At 39.0% G+C, this 16,593-nt stretch overlaps 1 protein-coding gene across 1 annotated transcript in view; it reads right to left on the reverse strand.

Moving 5' to 3' along the window:
* The window catches only part of LOC125459494 (serine/threonine-protein kinase BRSK2-like), an 865,025-nt gene that overhangs the window by 121,498 nt on the left and 726,934 nt on the right, over positions 1-16,593 (reverse strand). Inside the window, 2 exon segments of the mRNA XM_059652027.1 lie at positions 1,102-1,248; positions 14,316-14,384. Coding sequence (XP_059508010.1) covers positions 1,102-1,248; positions 14,316-14,384 — 216 coding nt within the window.

Consider the following 16,593-nt stretch of genomic DNA (forward strand, 5'->3'; position numbering starts at 1 on the left):
AAAATGAAATCTGATTTCGCTGGGTGAGCATGATCAGTGTATCTATGTAGATAATGTTTCTCAATTCTCTATTTGCAATAAGCTTGCTTTGGACTGTAGCTGACTGTAGTTAGTACCTGTGACCTTCCCCTCCATCACAAGCAATTGACACGATATTAGGTTATAGCAGAACAGGTTTATTTGAAATCACAAGTTTTCAGAGCGCTACTCCTTCATCAGGTGAAGCACTTCATCTGACGAAGGAGCAGTGCTCTGATAGCTTGTCATTTCAAATATACGTGTTGGGCTATAACCTGGTGCTGTGTGACTTCTGACACTGTCCACCCCAGCACGTCTACATCACAAGTAATCGAGAACATGTTGTGAATGGAAATTCTATTTTCCTGATTACTTGTTCAGCTTCAGAGAAAATTGGAGACTTATGGGTTTTGAATGTTAGAAAAATGATGGGCACATTGCCTTTGTCCTCCTCGTTTTGCTCTGCTCCATTTATTAATGAGCTCTATGAACAACTTGATTACATCCAGCTACACTTCCTGAGGGCATTCTTGCATTTGTACTCCAGGCAAGATAACAGCAACTGGGAGCAGAGCCAATTGGTGTGGATGAAGTTCCGCACTAGAGATGGAAATCAAATGCTCGATAATAATACAAATGAACCATGCATAAGAAATAGGCACAGTGGTCATACGTTCAAGGGTAGATGGGATCGTCAATAACAGCAACATGCACTGTTTAAGGCCACCATAATATTGGCACCTACTTTAAATAATCACCAGAACAATAGTGAATTAATTCCAAAATAAACACAGAAAATGCAGGATGTCAATTGATCAGGTCACTTTAAATGAACATTTTACTCAGACATTATTTGTGTTAATAATGCAGTGGAAAAAATGCCACAATGTGGGCAAGTATATCATTGACATTAGACCAATATGAATTTTTTTTCAATTTTAAGCACTGGCTTGGATAATTCAGCACACAGTAGTTTTCTTTACTGATATCCTCAAAGGAAACAGCCATGTAAGATTTGCATGGTCAAACAATAGATTAACATAGAACTAGAGAGCAGCAACGAAACAGAAAACCAATACTTACTGTCAAGCGTTTTGAAGCATCCACCTCGATCATTCCCTTTAAGAGATTTTGGCAGTCCGGAGGTATAAAATGTGGCATGTGAAACACTCCACGCTTTACTTTTTCCAATAACTGTCTCAGATTATCATCATCAAATGGCAGTGCTCCCTATGAAAGAAGGCAAGTTCAGTATTTAACATTCTTATTTTACAAGTTAACTGTTAGAGAATCATGCTGGAAGTTCAATGAATACATTTTTTCTTCTCTTTGAACTTATCTGCACTTGTGTTATAGCAACCAGCCATTAATTTAATAATGCTAGGATAATTATACTTCAGGTGATATTTCACAGCGGTACAAGGAACTCTGAGATTCTCAACAATCATCTGTTTATATCTATGCTGTTGCTGGTATAAAGCACGTCTCATTGTCTTTGATGTCCTAAAGTATTGTAAAACCAAATAATTACCTTTAAAGTTCATAGGAAACAGAAATCAGTCTGTGCAAAACCGCTCCTACAAATATCAATAAAATAATGATCAAATAATCTGCTTTTAAGGAAGTAGGAGGAGGGATAAAGACACCATTTTGTGCTCTTCCTTGAACTTTTTATGGGATTTTATGAGGAAACTGACATGACTTTGCTTTAACAATTCATGTGAAAACACTGCACCTCTGACCATATAGCTTGACACATAGATACCCTCAAAATTACCTGGAAGTTCCAGCTTAGACCAAGCAGTCAAGTCTCTGGGCTGGGAGAAGTGATAGTAATGATAATCCATGTACATACATTTGGATGCACCCATCAGTGGTTACATGCTCAGAAATGTTTCTCATTTTAATAAGCAAAACAAGAATTCCACATTAATATTGCCCCAGCCACTATATTAATCTTATTTGACACTGTCTGTAGGAGTGAGTCTTGTGCACAGTTTTCTCCCCTATTTGCATCCACTAGGAATGAGAAAATATAATGATAGGTTGCCAAAAATGACCAATTGCTCTAATTTAATTCCTCTCATTCCTTCTTCGATGTGTAGGTGGCAGTGGTACTGGGACAGGAGCAATGATTCAGGCACAACTGCACCTGCATGTACCATAAAATAATGAAACGTATGAATAAAAGAGGAAATAACAGGTAATGTAATCCATGTTAAAACACACCATTTTAGGTCTTAAAGAATCTTAACTGAATGTTCTCTATACAGTTAAAAAATAGCCCTAAAATATATTTACATTGCTTCTCACAAATAAAAATTGGTGCCAGAGAGTTTCATTGCAAACAAACTCCTGTTACCTGCAAGAAAAACATCATTTGGCTTTAACAAGTGACAAACAAGTGTGGATTGTTAAACGACAAAATTCATTCATGATGGCATTCAGAAAATATTAAAATTGAAATTTCAAAAACTTTGGAAAGAGCTTTCAAGAAAAAAAACTATGGCTAAAGTAGGAATTATTTCTGTCGTGCTGCTTTCATTGCAGTGTGTTTCTGTAAATAACTTAGATAAAGAAAAGTGAACAAAATAAAAAATGACACTGGCAATGTAATGAACTCTGGAATGTTTGATCTTCTGAGATAAGTGTCTGAATGCAAATGATCATTCCCACTGTTTACTGTAGATAATGAGCCTGATACAAGGGTACTAAATTCAATAAATGAAAGCTAATGATATTAGGGCTCATTTTAACTCTGCCTGCTGTGCAGAAATTGGACATATCGACAGTAAAAATGGTCTCTGTTGCTTAGCCCCACATATCCCAGTGCATTTCTGTAGTGTGGAATTTTAAGTAAGTGAGTGGGGCTTCTTCCAAAAGGTTCTTTATATATGCAGACTGTGGGGTGATAATGCAACTGGGCCTGACCCAAATTTTAACACAAGGCACAGGAACCCACTGTGGCTTCTCCCACCGGGTCAATTTGGCACAGTCGGAGCAGAGGAGGCTGATTTCATTTTTAGACTCCCTGCAGAAGACTAAGGTCCTGAAATTCCAACAGTCAGATTGTCACTGGAGCAGCTTAGATTGGAGTTGTGTGTCAGAAAGGTGCTGCAGAATCCATAGGAACTGCCTGGGAAGTCAAAGGTGCCAATGGCAATTACCCTACATCTGGACCCTCTAAAGGAATTCAGTACAGACAAAAAAATTCAAAAAGGTGCTGGTGCAGTTAATGGCTCCCCAGGAAAAGTAAGGTAATTAAAAACCCATGGCAAAATCTTATTGGGGTCAGACGGAAGTGGGCTATGGCAATACTTGCGTCAAAGTAGACAAGATTTCTGATGAGATTCATCTCAAAGTGAGGGGCATCTTGCTCTATCTTTTATGCTTCACACAAGCAGTGAGTTTCCAACTGGTTAGGGCTGAGCTGCCAATTAAGAACCATTATTGCTTGTTAAGTACTTTGATGATGGCCTGATGTGCCTCATAAATATTCAGGCTCCTGACCTTACTAAACTCGCCAGAAAGCTAAACACTGAGAAAGTTGACATGGAGACCAGAGCAGGTACCTGGCAGATTCAGTTTGAGGCTTCCTCCAAAACACTTACATGTTGAACACTGGGCATCGAAAACTTGGTGCACCCTCTATGTGTACTCTGGCATCCACCTTCACAGGCAACAGCATCCAACATATGCCAGTCTCTATCAACCCTCATAGTACATCTTCGATTTGTTAACAGGATTCTTCGGTACTCCAATGCTGCATGTCAGGCTGCACTGACAACTGTCATTGTAAAGCTGTAGAAAGGACCTAGTTTGTGGGCTAGACTGCATCTTGGCGTTGCCTTTTGCGCTCTTCCACATCAACTAGAAATACCATGCTCATATTACTTCTGTGTTGCCTTGCGTTTTAGCACAGATACAAAGCCAGGGAGCTTGTCATGGTTGTCAGCAGCCCCGAGTTGAGTCAAGGAAGACAACTATAAACCAGAGGTGCCCTGTACAATGAGCTTCAATAATTCATCATAATTGGCGAGTTGCTGCTGTCTAGTGAGAAACTTTCCACATCACTTGTGAAAAAGGTGGAGCAAGATACTGCAGATGTCAAAATCTGCTTCATCAAATTTCTTATGCATTTCTGCACAAAGCCCATAACATTCAGAAGCTTCTACAATTCCATCCAGTAACTTTCTTCATTTGGTACAGTACAAAACCCTTATTTGGTTTCCATCAGTAGTTGCATATATCACCTTAATTTTTATTCCAATTTCTAAAGGATTTTTTTCCAAGTTTTCTTCCTCATTTCAGATCTCCACGACAGATAATACAATTCTACCAATGGTCTGATTGAGCAAATTTATGGAGATGTGCAAGTATAATCTAGACCACCAGAATTCCAGGGGAGGAATCATTTTGTAAAAGAAACAATTATTTTTTGTGATTGGGCTTTGCTAAATTACTCATAATATGACTTCAACATTTCTCTGCATCACAATTATTCTTGCCTTCTCTATTTTATCTTCATTTTTAATGAGTTTTACACCCTCATTCCTTTTATATTTCAAGCATAGTAAATCACATGTTTATTTATCCAACAGACATCAACAATGCACCATCCCATTAACCTGTTTCAAGAAATAATATTTCCTTAAAGTTTTGGCAAAGACCTTTCGCTGAGGTTATGGATGAGGATGTTGATTTGCTCACCGAGCTGGCTTGTTTTTGTTCAAATGTTTTGTCACCATATTAGGTGACATCATCTGTGCAGCCTCCGAAGAAGTGATGTTATTCTACTCTGCTTGGAATTTATACTGTCTGGTCTGTTATGGTGCGTACTGTCATTTCCAGTTCTGACCTGTATGGGTTTGTATGTGGAGTCCAATTCTATATCTGTGTTGATTGCATTACAGGTGGAGAACCATGCCTGTAGGAATTCCCATGCATGTCTGTGTTTAGCCTGGGCTACTATGGTTACCCTGTCTCAGTTAAACTAATGGCCTTCATTTTCTGAGTGTACTGATATTAAGGAGAGTTTGTTATGTCGTGTGGCTGCTAGCTGATGTTCCTTTATTCTGATGTCAGTTAGTTAGTTAGTTTCCTTCCTGTCTGTCCAATGCAATGTTTATGGCACTCATTGCATCATATTTTGTAAACCACATTCGTTCTGCATGTTGTGCGAATGGGGTCCTTAATCCTTATTAGCTTTTGTTGTGGAGTGGTTATGGGCTTGTGGGCCACTGTGTTTCCGAGTGGTCTTAGGAGTCCATTCCGACATGTTCCTGATGTAGGGTATTGTGGCTGGTGTGTTAGGATATACTATCTGCTCCTGTTGTTGTCTGTTTTGTAGGCATCTACGGATGAAGTTGCAGGGATGTCCATGTAAAGTGAGGATCTTGTATAAGTGTTCTTCCTCTTTCCTGCATAGTTCTGGACTGTTGCAGTGTGCCCTGGTCCGTTTAAATAGTGGCCTAATGCAGCTTTGTTTATGGGCGTTGGGGCGCTTGCTGTGGAAGTTAAGGATTTGATCTGTATGGGTTACTTTTGTGTATACTGTGGTTTGGAACTCACTTTTTGTCAACGGTTCTACCTTAACATCCAGAAACAGGAGCTGATTGTTGTTTTCTTCTTCCCTTGTGAATTTAATCCCTGTGAATACGCTGTTGATGAGATGGTGGGTCTCTTCTAATTTGTCGTGTTTAATAGTGACAGATGTGTCATCTACATGCTGGATCCACAGTTTAGGTTGAATATGGGGGGAGGATGGTGTGTTCTAGTCTTTGCATAACTGCTTCTGCAATGAGTCCTGAGATGGGTGACCCAACTGGTGTACCATTGATCTGTTTGTACATTTGACTATTAAAGACGAAGTGTGTGGTGAGGCTGAGGTCTAGTAATTTAAGTATGTTGATGGAGTTGCTGGTCTGCATTGCTGTTTCCTCAAGCAATGTGGTCACTGTTTCTTTGGCTAGTGGGACATCAACTGATGTGAATAAGGCTGTGACATCAGAGGATACCATAATCTTGTTGTCACTGATTTTTATGTTCTTGAGAGTATTGAGGAAATCTTAGGTTGAGTGGGTGGAATGGGGTGATCCATCGACTAGGTGTTTCAGTTTCTGTTGTAGGTCCTTGGCCAATTTGTGTGATAGTGTCCTAGCTTGGCAAACAATGAGTCTGAAGGCATGACTGGTTTGTGTACTTTAGGCAATCCATAGAAGTGGGAGGTGTTTGTGCTTTCTGTTTTCATTCTCATGAAGACTGTCTTGGTTATCTGCCCTACATTCATGAGTCGCTTCAGTGTCTGGACTGTTGGTAAGTGGTTGTATCTGCAAAAAATGCCTGTACTTTCTTAATGTAGTCCGGTTTTCTCATAATGACGGTCATGCACCCTTTGTCTGCTGGTAGGATTATGATGTTCTTGTTTCTCTTGAGATTATATAGTGCCTTTCTCTCTGAAGTGTTCAAATTGTCCCCTTTGCTCCATCTGTGTAGTCTGGGGATCATAGTTTGTTGGATGGCTTGTTCTGTTTCGTCCATGAGTTTGTTGTCTTTTAATGTATTCTCCAGGGTGGCCATGACATCTGTTTTGTTCACATCTTTGCGGTGATAGTTCAGTCTGCTTAATAGGACATCTTTCTCAGTTTCTGTGAGTTGTCTGCTGGATAGGTTTCTTATCCATGTGTCCAGTTTGTTGTTGTCCTTGTCTTTGTGGTCGATCAGTTTGGTGAGTTTCTCTTGTAGCTTGTTGTCTCTTTTTAGTTTTGTACCTGTGTTGATTGATGGTGGTGGCCTGTTCTAGGGTTGGAGTCCACTGTTGGTCCGTAGAGTTTTGATACCGAGATTTTTAGTACGCAATTTCTCGTTCGTATCTGTGGAGTTGGTTATGGGCATCTTTAATCATTGCTCGTAGCATTCTGCATCTGTTGTCTTCAGCTATTTTATATGACTGTGGGTTGTTGAGTGGAGGCTTGTATTTCATGCTGCAGGTTCCTGAGGCATTCGTGGAGGAAGTGAAGTTGTTCGCTGGTAGAGCTCAGTCAGTTGGCGAAGGTTTCCCATTGTCTGACGATTCTTAGCGTGTTATGCCCGTAGTTGTTTAAGGTTTTGGCAAAGATCTGTAGCTCGGATTGTGGATGAGGTTGTTGACTCACTTGCCAAGCTGGCTTGTTTTTGTTCAGACAGTTCATCACCATGCTGGGTGACAATATCAGTGATTGACCAAGGGGGAGTTCCAAACCACAGTATACACAAAAGTAACCCATACAGATCAAATCCTTAACTTCCACAGCAAGCAGCCCAACGCCCATAAACAAAGCTGCATTAGGACACTATTTAAACGGGCCAGGGCACACTGCAACAGTCCAGAGCTATGCAGGAAAGAGGAAGAACACTTATACACGATCCTCGCTTTACATGGACATCCCTGCAACTTCATCCACAGATGCCTACAAAACAGACAACAAAGGAGCAGACCGTATGCCCTAACACACCGGCCACAATACCCTACATCAGGAACATGGTGGAACGGACAACAGGACACCTAAGACCACTAGGAATCATGATGGCCCACAAGCTCATAGCCAGTCTATGGTAAACACTCTCAAAGATTAAAGACCCCATTCCCACAATATGCAGAACAAATGTGGTTTAAAAAATACGATTCAATGAGAGCCACAAACATTACATTGGACAGACAGGAAGGAAGCTAGACATCAGAATACAGAACAGCAGCCAGCAGCAAAACAACACAATGAACTCTCCTTAATATCAGCACATGAAGGCCAACAGTTTAACTGGGGCAAGGTAACCGTGGTAGCCCAAGCCAAACACAGACATGCACAGACACACCCACAGACACGGATCTCCATCCGCAATGCAATCAACAAATGTATAGAATTGGACCCCACATAAAAACCCACACAGATCTAAATTGGAAATGACAGTACTCAACAGACTTGACAGTATAAATTCCAAGTGGACTAGAATAACATCACTTCATTGGAAGTTCCACTGATGATGTCACCTCGCAGGGTGACAAAACATTTGAACAAAACAGCTTGGCGTGCAAGTCAACAACCATCAAATTATATTTCCCTTACACCTCTTGCCCCAAACCTAAAATCTATCTCTTCTGGATTAACTATGGTCAACAGAATTTCAGTATTTCTCTACAGTTTCTCTTAAAGTTTTATAATTGAATGACTAGTTTTACAATTCACTTGTTACTAGAATTTCCAAGAGTGACACTAATTGTGTGCATCAGGAGGAGCACTCTTGTCCTCTTATTTATAATTGAACTTTTCTAACATTTTCTGAACTTTTGTTTTGAACGGCCTCTTAACTACTCCAAAGAGCACTGGTTACACCTCTCCAGCTCTTCTGAAACTGGGAGCAACATGACTGGTTTCTCATTTGTGACCAAACTTCAACCAGGCTCTTAAAACTGATATTAATGTCCCAGTTTGTATCTACAGGGCACCTAACATCTGTTTTTGCTTGAAGTTGACAGTCATGTTCCAAAATTTGTTTCCCTCTCCTGTATTTTTCACCACAAAAATAAGCACACCGATATGGTTTCTCCTTTGCAAAAGAGACAACACTGCAGTGTGCCTGATAACAAAATGTAGCACTGAACCTGGCCATCACCAACTGACTATTCCTAAGAAGGAGGTTAACTACAGGTGTCCTTGTAACTCAGGTTCAGTCCTTACAATCACTGTCAAAGAAGTCTAGCAATGGTCCCAAATTGACATGTCTCCATGTTGACAAAAGTGGATGGTTCAGCTCTGTTGCTGATGATTTCCCTACCATATTAATTTTCATATTGTTTCACGTCAAGTGCAAATTACTGCAATTGGATCACATCAAAAGTAATCCCATTATCAATTGTAGCTTCATTTGTTAATCACTGGGATTGCCTTCATTGGTGCTTTGGCCCTGAGCTCCTTTGGAAATTTACATAAAAATAAATTATATTCTACAATGTATGTTACTTCTGTTTATTCTAACATTAATGGACTCCTGGAAATGCTTCAATTGCAGTCACCTTTCCACTGAAATGGTAGACAATATTCTGTTAACTTGCAGTCCACAGAAGGATATCTTGAGAATGTAAAATAATTTCAAAAATAACTTTATTTAAAAACTCAAACATAACGGGTTCCTGTATTAAACAATAAACTACTAAGCTAAACAAAAGGATATTTTAAAGAAAATTCCAAACTTTTACGAGTTCATGAAGCAATCTGATCAATGCAAGTTGCTGGCTCAGCCCTAGCCTAAGCAGACAGGAGCTGGCAATGGACTACATTTGAATAAATTATAATTCATTAATTAAGCTATTGGTCATTTTTAAAATGAGTGAGGCTGGCCAGAAAGGTTATCAGAAAAAACTGCTTGTGAGTCTAAGAAGTGGCATAGATCATACTCTATGATCTTTCAGTTCTCTTGCCTTGGTCCTGCGCCCTTTGTATCGGAAAGAATTTAAGATGCTAACAGCCTGCTTTTTGTTTTGCAATTGTCTTGTATTTTAACGTAGTTGCTCCCAGGGCCTCAAAATATTAGAACTCCTGACCTCATACTGAGTTCCTTTCCTTCCAGAAGTGACAGGCTCCTACAACTCTGGCATCACCTAAACACCAGTTACTGATCAAGGTCATCTCCAACTTTGCTCAAGATTGATAGCATCCTTGGCCTTACATGTAGATGGCATAATAATAACAACAACGTTTCGAAGCAAAGAGGAAATCATTTCATCAAGCAAATATGAATATAATACTATATTTGAATTATATCTGTTCCTACTATTCAGAATTAAATATAACATGCGTCAAGGTAGGTTTTATAAGGAAAAAAAAGCAACACTGTACATGGTTAGAACAGTACAGGCCCTTCGACCCACAAAGGCTAAAGCTATATATTTCTGTGGATACATTATCTACTGTCAAATAATGACCCAACTTAATGCTTTCAAACTTGACGAAAATAGTCTTGAGAAATCAATTAATTGATCCTTGTTTACATTAGATAAAAATTTAGATCAATTTTTCAAAAATGAATGCAATTCCATCGGGTTCTTTTTGGTACTAAGAAATAAGCACAAACACCTTTGCATTTTGAAAGCATTTCTTCAGTGTTTAAGACGAAGCATCAAATATGTTTCAGTATGCAAGAGAATTCATCCTGAGGCCATGATGAATGTTGGCTCTAAATAAAAGCTTTCTGATCAAAGGACAACTCTGTGTAATTAATGTCAAAAGCACAGATGCAGGGATCAGGACCCACATTAAATAATGATGAAAGAAAAATGGTTGTTTTAAAATGTCAAATCATATGTTTGCATGGTTTGATATAATTAGTTTCACCATGGATCCAAATGTGAATCGAAGCAGCAACAAATGTTTCTGTAGCTTAATCTTAACAATAGCAATATTATGAAAATGAAAATGTTTGTTCAATGTTTTATTTCTTTGCAAGATTACAATCTCAGATTCAAAACAAATCATAAATCTATTTTTAGGCTTGTGAGAGCCTCTGATTCAGAAAATGAGGCTTCTGTTTCAAATATTTCTGCAGCAAATTCAAAACATTGTGGGTAACTTGAACCTATCTGACACACTCATTGAATCTAAAAAGAAGCCCAATTCAAGGGAACAAGGGGGAAGGTGAACAGACAGATTAGATTTAACTGCATTTTATGAAGGATGGTGGATATAGGAAACTAATCTGCTCAGTTAGAAAACAAAACTCTAAAGGGAACTGAATAGCCAACTGGCAGGAAAAAAAGGATTGAAGGACTTGAGAAAGAGTAGTACATAGTGTATGTCCAACTTTTGAACAGATCAATGAGAGCAGTAATTTTCTTTTCAATGCAGCAGGTCCTAAAGAGATGTCAAAACTATCAAAAATTTCTCCACATAGTGTTTACTCAAACACAATCTAAAGTTTGATATTTAATCACGGTTAAACAAAACCAATTTCGAACAAATGTATAAATAATACCAAGACTGGAGAGGAATTATGCGCTCTGCAACAAATCAGATTATACATTATGGGCAATTTAAAAAAGGAAACAAGTATGCAAAATGTTGGGAATTTTTGATGAGTTTTAATGTTCATGGAGTACAGAACCATTCTTCACTATAAATAGTATCTAACCACTTATAGCCAGAGCATAATTTGCAATGGCTTCTCTGCCTGCTCTTGTACCATTCTGAAGGTATCTCCATGGCCTGTCCCATTCCTTATGCATGCTGCTTTTTGGCAACATCTGATGCCATCCAGATCTACCTCACAGTACTTCTCCCAACTCCACAATTGTTACTAAATGATCAGACTGTTTATCTGACATCCAATACTGGATACAGCAGCAGTTTCCTCCAGTTAACTATTGGAAAAAAACAAAGCTGCTATTTTCTGCTTCCGCTTCAAATTCCATTCCATATCCATTCCTCTTCCTGAAAATTGTGAGAGAATAAATTAGACTGTAGCAAACCTCAGCTCATTGAAATCAGATACCCTCATCCATGCATTTGTTATCTCCAGATATGGCTGTTTCAAAGTGCACCTGGATGATCTCCCACATTTTGATTTCCAAAGACATAACATCATTCCAAAACTGCTGTGTCCCAAATGATGACAACTCTCATACACCTATTATCATTGAGCTATACTGCTCCTGATTAAGCAACATCTGGATTTTAAAATTTTCATCTTTGTTGTCAAATCTCTCCATGGTCTCACCTTTCTGTATCTCTAATCTCCTCCAGCCCTATAACTTCCAAGAACGCAATGCTCATCTAATTCTAGACTCTTGAGCATCACAGTTTTAATCACTCAATTTTTGGTGGATGTGTCATTAGTTATTTAGAAATGAAGCTTTTGGATTGTTTGCTTACACTTTTCCACCTCACAACTCTCATTAAAGACACCGTTTGAAACCTACCTCTAACACCAAGCTTCTAGTTATTTGATTGAAAAAAATATAGAGTGGCAAAAATTAAATAATGCTGATGATTCATGGTGGAGGTGGGCTGGTGGACAATGGGTATTGCAGGAATCAGTTGGTAGCTGACAGAAAAATAAAAATATCACACACTGTTTCTAAGCTAAACAAACCAACAGAGGCACTTAAATGTCTCAGTGGGAGGAAGTCCCACCCTTAAGAACTGTTGGCCAATCTGATTCTTTAGAACTCGCACAGTGCCAAAACTGTGAAGTGAGTGAGACTGGTATTACAAGCCAGCGCATGAAACACTGGATGCCACAACAAGCCAAGTCCTTTAGGCAGGGAGGGACTGTGCAACCCAGAGGCAGTGGTAAATGGGGCAGTGAAGCAGGTTTTGGAAGCTAGGCAGGAAAAAACAAAGGAGGCTTCAGTCATCTTAAAGGGGGCATCCCCAATGTGCAAAGGGCATCCCTCCAAATGTAACACTTCTTCCTTACCACCTTACAAAAGCAAGATCCTCACTCCAGGCTGTCTGCCCACATTAACCATTTTACGGTGCAGGCGGCATGAAATCTGCTTGGCAACAAGGTTGATAGCTAATTATCTATCTGCTGAAAAATCGACAGTGCCAATGCACCCATTGTATTATGGGCACTGTCACTGGGCTGGTCATGAAGGAAATGACCAAGGCAATGGTAAGTGGGAAGGAGGGTGAGGGGAGATGAGCTGTCAAATCCAGCCTTATACAAATATTAATACTGTTGCTTCCAAAGACCATCAATGCTATAAATGTTAAAATACTTTCCCCTCAATATTTTAAATATTTTTCATTCACAATTTCATTTAATAGTTTGCAATTTTCATTGTTTAACAGTTTATAACTGCATCATTAAAACAATTTGAGTATAAAAGCTAAATGGCAAAGTTGCCACAGATTTCCCAAACCATAGGGCTGCTCTCTCATTAGAGAGGAACAACTGATGATGATTTAACCTGAGGGTCACCTTGCCTCCGGTAAGGGGCAAGGTTGAGAAGGACAATCCTTTCTGGTAACCTCAGCCAGTGCAAGAATTGAACCCATGCTGTTGGCATCACACTGCACCACAAACAAGCAGTCCAGCCATCAGAGCTAACTAACCCCAAATTTGACTGTACTGCAAGGTTTTGAATAAAAAAAGCCTTTTCAGATCTTTTAAGTTTGGCATTCAACCAGTATGTCTGTGGATATAACGAATGTGCTAAAAAGAAATACTTGTTTACGAGTCTGTTAACATTACGCTTGCTGAACAGCAAGGTAACAGACTCATAACAAATACAATCAAGGGAAACAGTAGAGATAATACAGAAGGCAGGACAGGCTAATGCTTTGGATCATTAAGACAGGTCTTCAATTGAGACAGTATTCTATAAAACACCCTTTCCTGGAAAATTGAATGTAAGGGATTTCACATGCTAGAAAATTACTGGAGAGAGCAAAAAAAGAGGGAGACAAGTATCTGGGTAGTGTCAAATCATGGTTCGAGTTCACAGTGTCACATTATGGCTGTAGAATACAATTGGGTTTGAGTTTTAAAAGAATCTTCAAAGGATGGTCTGGACTTTACATAAAGTAAACCAGAACCATCCCTGTTATACTGCATGAACAGTTGGACATGTTGGAGACCTGTTTTGCAATCTAATAAAAACATTCTGCTAATTGTTGGCAGGAGATCCCTAATGATCATCACAAGTGCAATCAGCAATCACAGACCAGACATTTCAGATGATTACATGACTGGCATATTTGATCTATATATTGGCAAAGTATTTAATGGGGAAATATTCATTTGCAACACAACCATTGTGCTTCTTTTGTTGTTTTCTCATATCTTCTCAAGCTGTGATATCTGTAATCATTTTCTGTAGACATCATAATGGTTCTGTAATCGCTTCAAGATTGTACCGATATTAAACCCAACCTCTTGAAATTTACAGTTAGATAGTCCACCTGAAATGTACAATATTATTTGGCTATTTTGCTGAAGATTACTGGAATCCAAAATACATCTCTCAGCATCTGTACATGTAGATTATCTAATATGGAAGCAAGTGATAATGCTGTCAAATGAACCTTCAGGGTACTGAACTGACTGCTGCTTTGCAGCACAGCAGCACATCTTCACAACAGAACAACTTTAACAAATGTACTGCATAAAATTACCATTAATTCTAATAGAAGTGGAAGCAAATAGATCGAAATTGCATTAAGCAAAAAATACAAAATACTAATCCTCTTGTAATAGGTCTCTGTACATCAAAAGCTCATTCAATATTTACCAGGCTGAAGGAAAATCCTTAAATGACTTACCACCAACAGTGCAAAAAGGATGACACCACAGCTCCAGACATCTGCTTTCCGACCATCATACTTTTCTCCCTGAATTGAAACCAGTTTTCAATTAGAAAAGTGTCTGTTCGAAACATGATTACTGGTTAAAATAATACACCAATGTGGCGCTATGTTCAAATCATTCTATTTTCTGCACTGTCATCTCTTATGTACATTGTTCTGTCTCACTGTGGGAAATGCTGGACATCTTCCTTATGTGACAGGATCACTAAAAGAAAAGTTTTGTGGAATTTGATGGAGTAAAATGCTGCAGCTGGAAGTCCGTTCAGGTACAATATTTACACAGCAAGACTTGCACCAGAGCAGCTTGAGATGATTGCTTCTGGCAGCAAACCTTTGAGATTGAGAAACTTTGAAGGTCTTAATGGATATGGCGAAATGTTGGATAGAATGAAGGTACAGATCAACCATGAGCTAATAGAATAGTTTTGCAGATTCAATAAGCTGCATGGTCCACTCCTGCTGTGTTACAATATGATGGGGGTTTCTGATTCTTGGCGTTTTTTCAAGCCATGCTCTCATCTGAAACAAAAATACTATTAAAGATAGCAATGCCAATTACTTGCGATGGCATTCCTCACCTGGTGAAAATATTAAATTATTGGCAAAACATGGCTCACCCTAATACTGTCTAAAATGGACACAGCAGCCAAGTAGTTGTGATAATGGATTAGCAGCCCAGCAATTGTCAATTCACAACTTCACCATGCCACATTATGAAATTCATTTAAGCTGGTATTTTGTTGGCTGACACCAGAAGAACAGCCTTAATAGCTACGAGTGGCCATCAACATGTAAACCAATATGACACAAGGAAATGAGCCTAGCCTACTTGGGACTCCAGCCTCCCATGGCTTGGGGAAATTAGGAATGGGTGATAAATATTGCATCTCCTGTATCCTCGGCCAAGTTGTTCTTTACAAGGGCTCAAAGCTGGAATGTCTCACCACCCACAGTTTTACATTCCTTCAAGCCTGGCATCAGGCCAGTCATTACCAATTCACCACTTCTTGTTTTACATGATACTTTTGGCTATTCTTTTCAATTGACTATTATATTCTGACTTGAAATTTCAGTCACTGCTTTGACTCTAACTCCACAGCAAATGTGATGTGAATAAGTTATACCTAGTTGTTAAACCTTTTTATATATTTTTACAATATCCAAAGACAATGAGAAAAGTAAACACTGAATATCTTGATTTCTCAGCAAACTGATACATGCAGTTCCTTCCATCCAGAGGACTTCACACAACAAAAATCCACCGTTGTTTCTTTGTCATAAATAACATGCTTAAAGTGCTCGGTTATGACTATTAATTACGTGTATGATGCTGAGAATCAACTGTTAATTAATGAACCTACCATCGATTGAACTACAAGTATCTCTGTGAAACATTATAAAAACACAACTTCTTTGTGAAATAAAAGGCTAAGTGAGGTTTTCCACTAGCTCATAAAAAATGTGTTCCTTTGATACTAGATAGAGATGGGAGGAAATCGGAGCACCGGACGAAACCCACGCAGACATGGGGAGAATGTCTGTGTGGAGTTTGCACAGTCACCAGAGGATGGAATCGAGCCTGGGCCCCTGGTGCAGTGAGGCTGCAGTGCTAACCACTGAGCCACCGTGACACCCCAAAGTATTGTATTGTATTGTATCCTAACTGGATAAATACAATACTGAACAACCCCGATCAATGTGGTAGTTTTTCTATTTGTGCCAAAGATTAATGAAAATATTAAATACTACTTTATAAAAAGCAAAAGACATGAAAAGTGAAGTGTAACTGACTATAAGTGAGGATGATTTGGCATTATGATATGACAGCATACATTAACTGCCTATCACAGAAGTTGCTTTTTAATTATAAAATTACAAAAATGATCCCCACTTTCTAAACCAAAGTGAATCAAAATTTAGATCAGAGGTAATGGGAACTGCAGATGCTGGAGAATCCAAGATAACAAAGTGTGAAGCTGGATGAACACAGCAGGCCCAGCAGCATCTCAGGATCACAAAAGCTGACGTTTCGGGCCTAGACCCTTCCTCAGAGGGTCTCGGTCCGAAACATCAGCTTTTGTGCTCCTGAGATGTTGCTTGGCCTGCTGTGTTCATCCAGCTTCACACTTCGTTATCTTGAATCAAAATTTAACCTGAGCAACCAAAAATAATTAAGGTTTGTTCCATTTATCAAATTTGCTTTTGTTTCAGTAGTTCACAAAATAAAACAAAT

This window comes from Stegostoma tigrinum, chromosome 17 (assembly GCF_030684315.1).
Source record: "Stegostoma tigrinum isolate sSteTig4 chromosome 17, sSteTig4.hap1, whole genome shotgun sequence".
NCBI classification, from domain to species: Eukaryota; Metazoa; Chordata; class Chondrichthyes; order Orectolobiformes; family Stegostomatidae; genus Stegostoma; species Stegostoma tigrinum.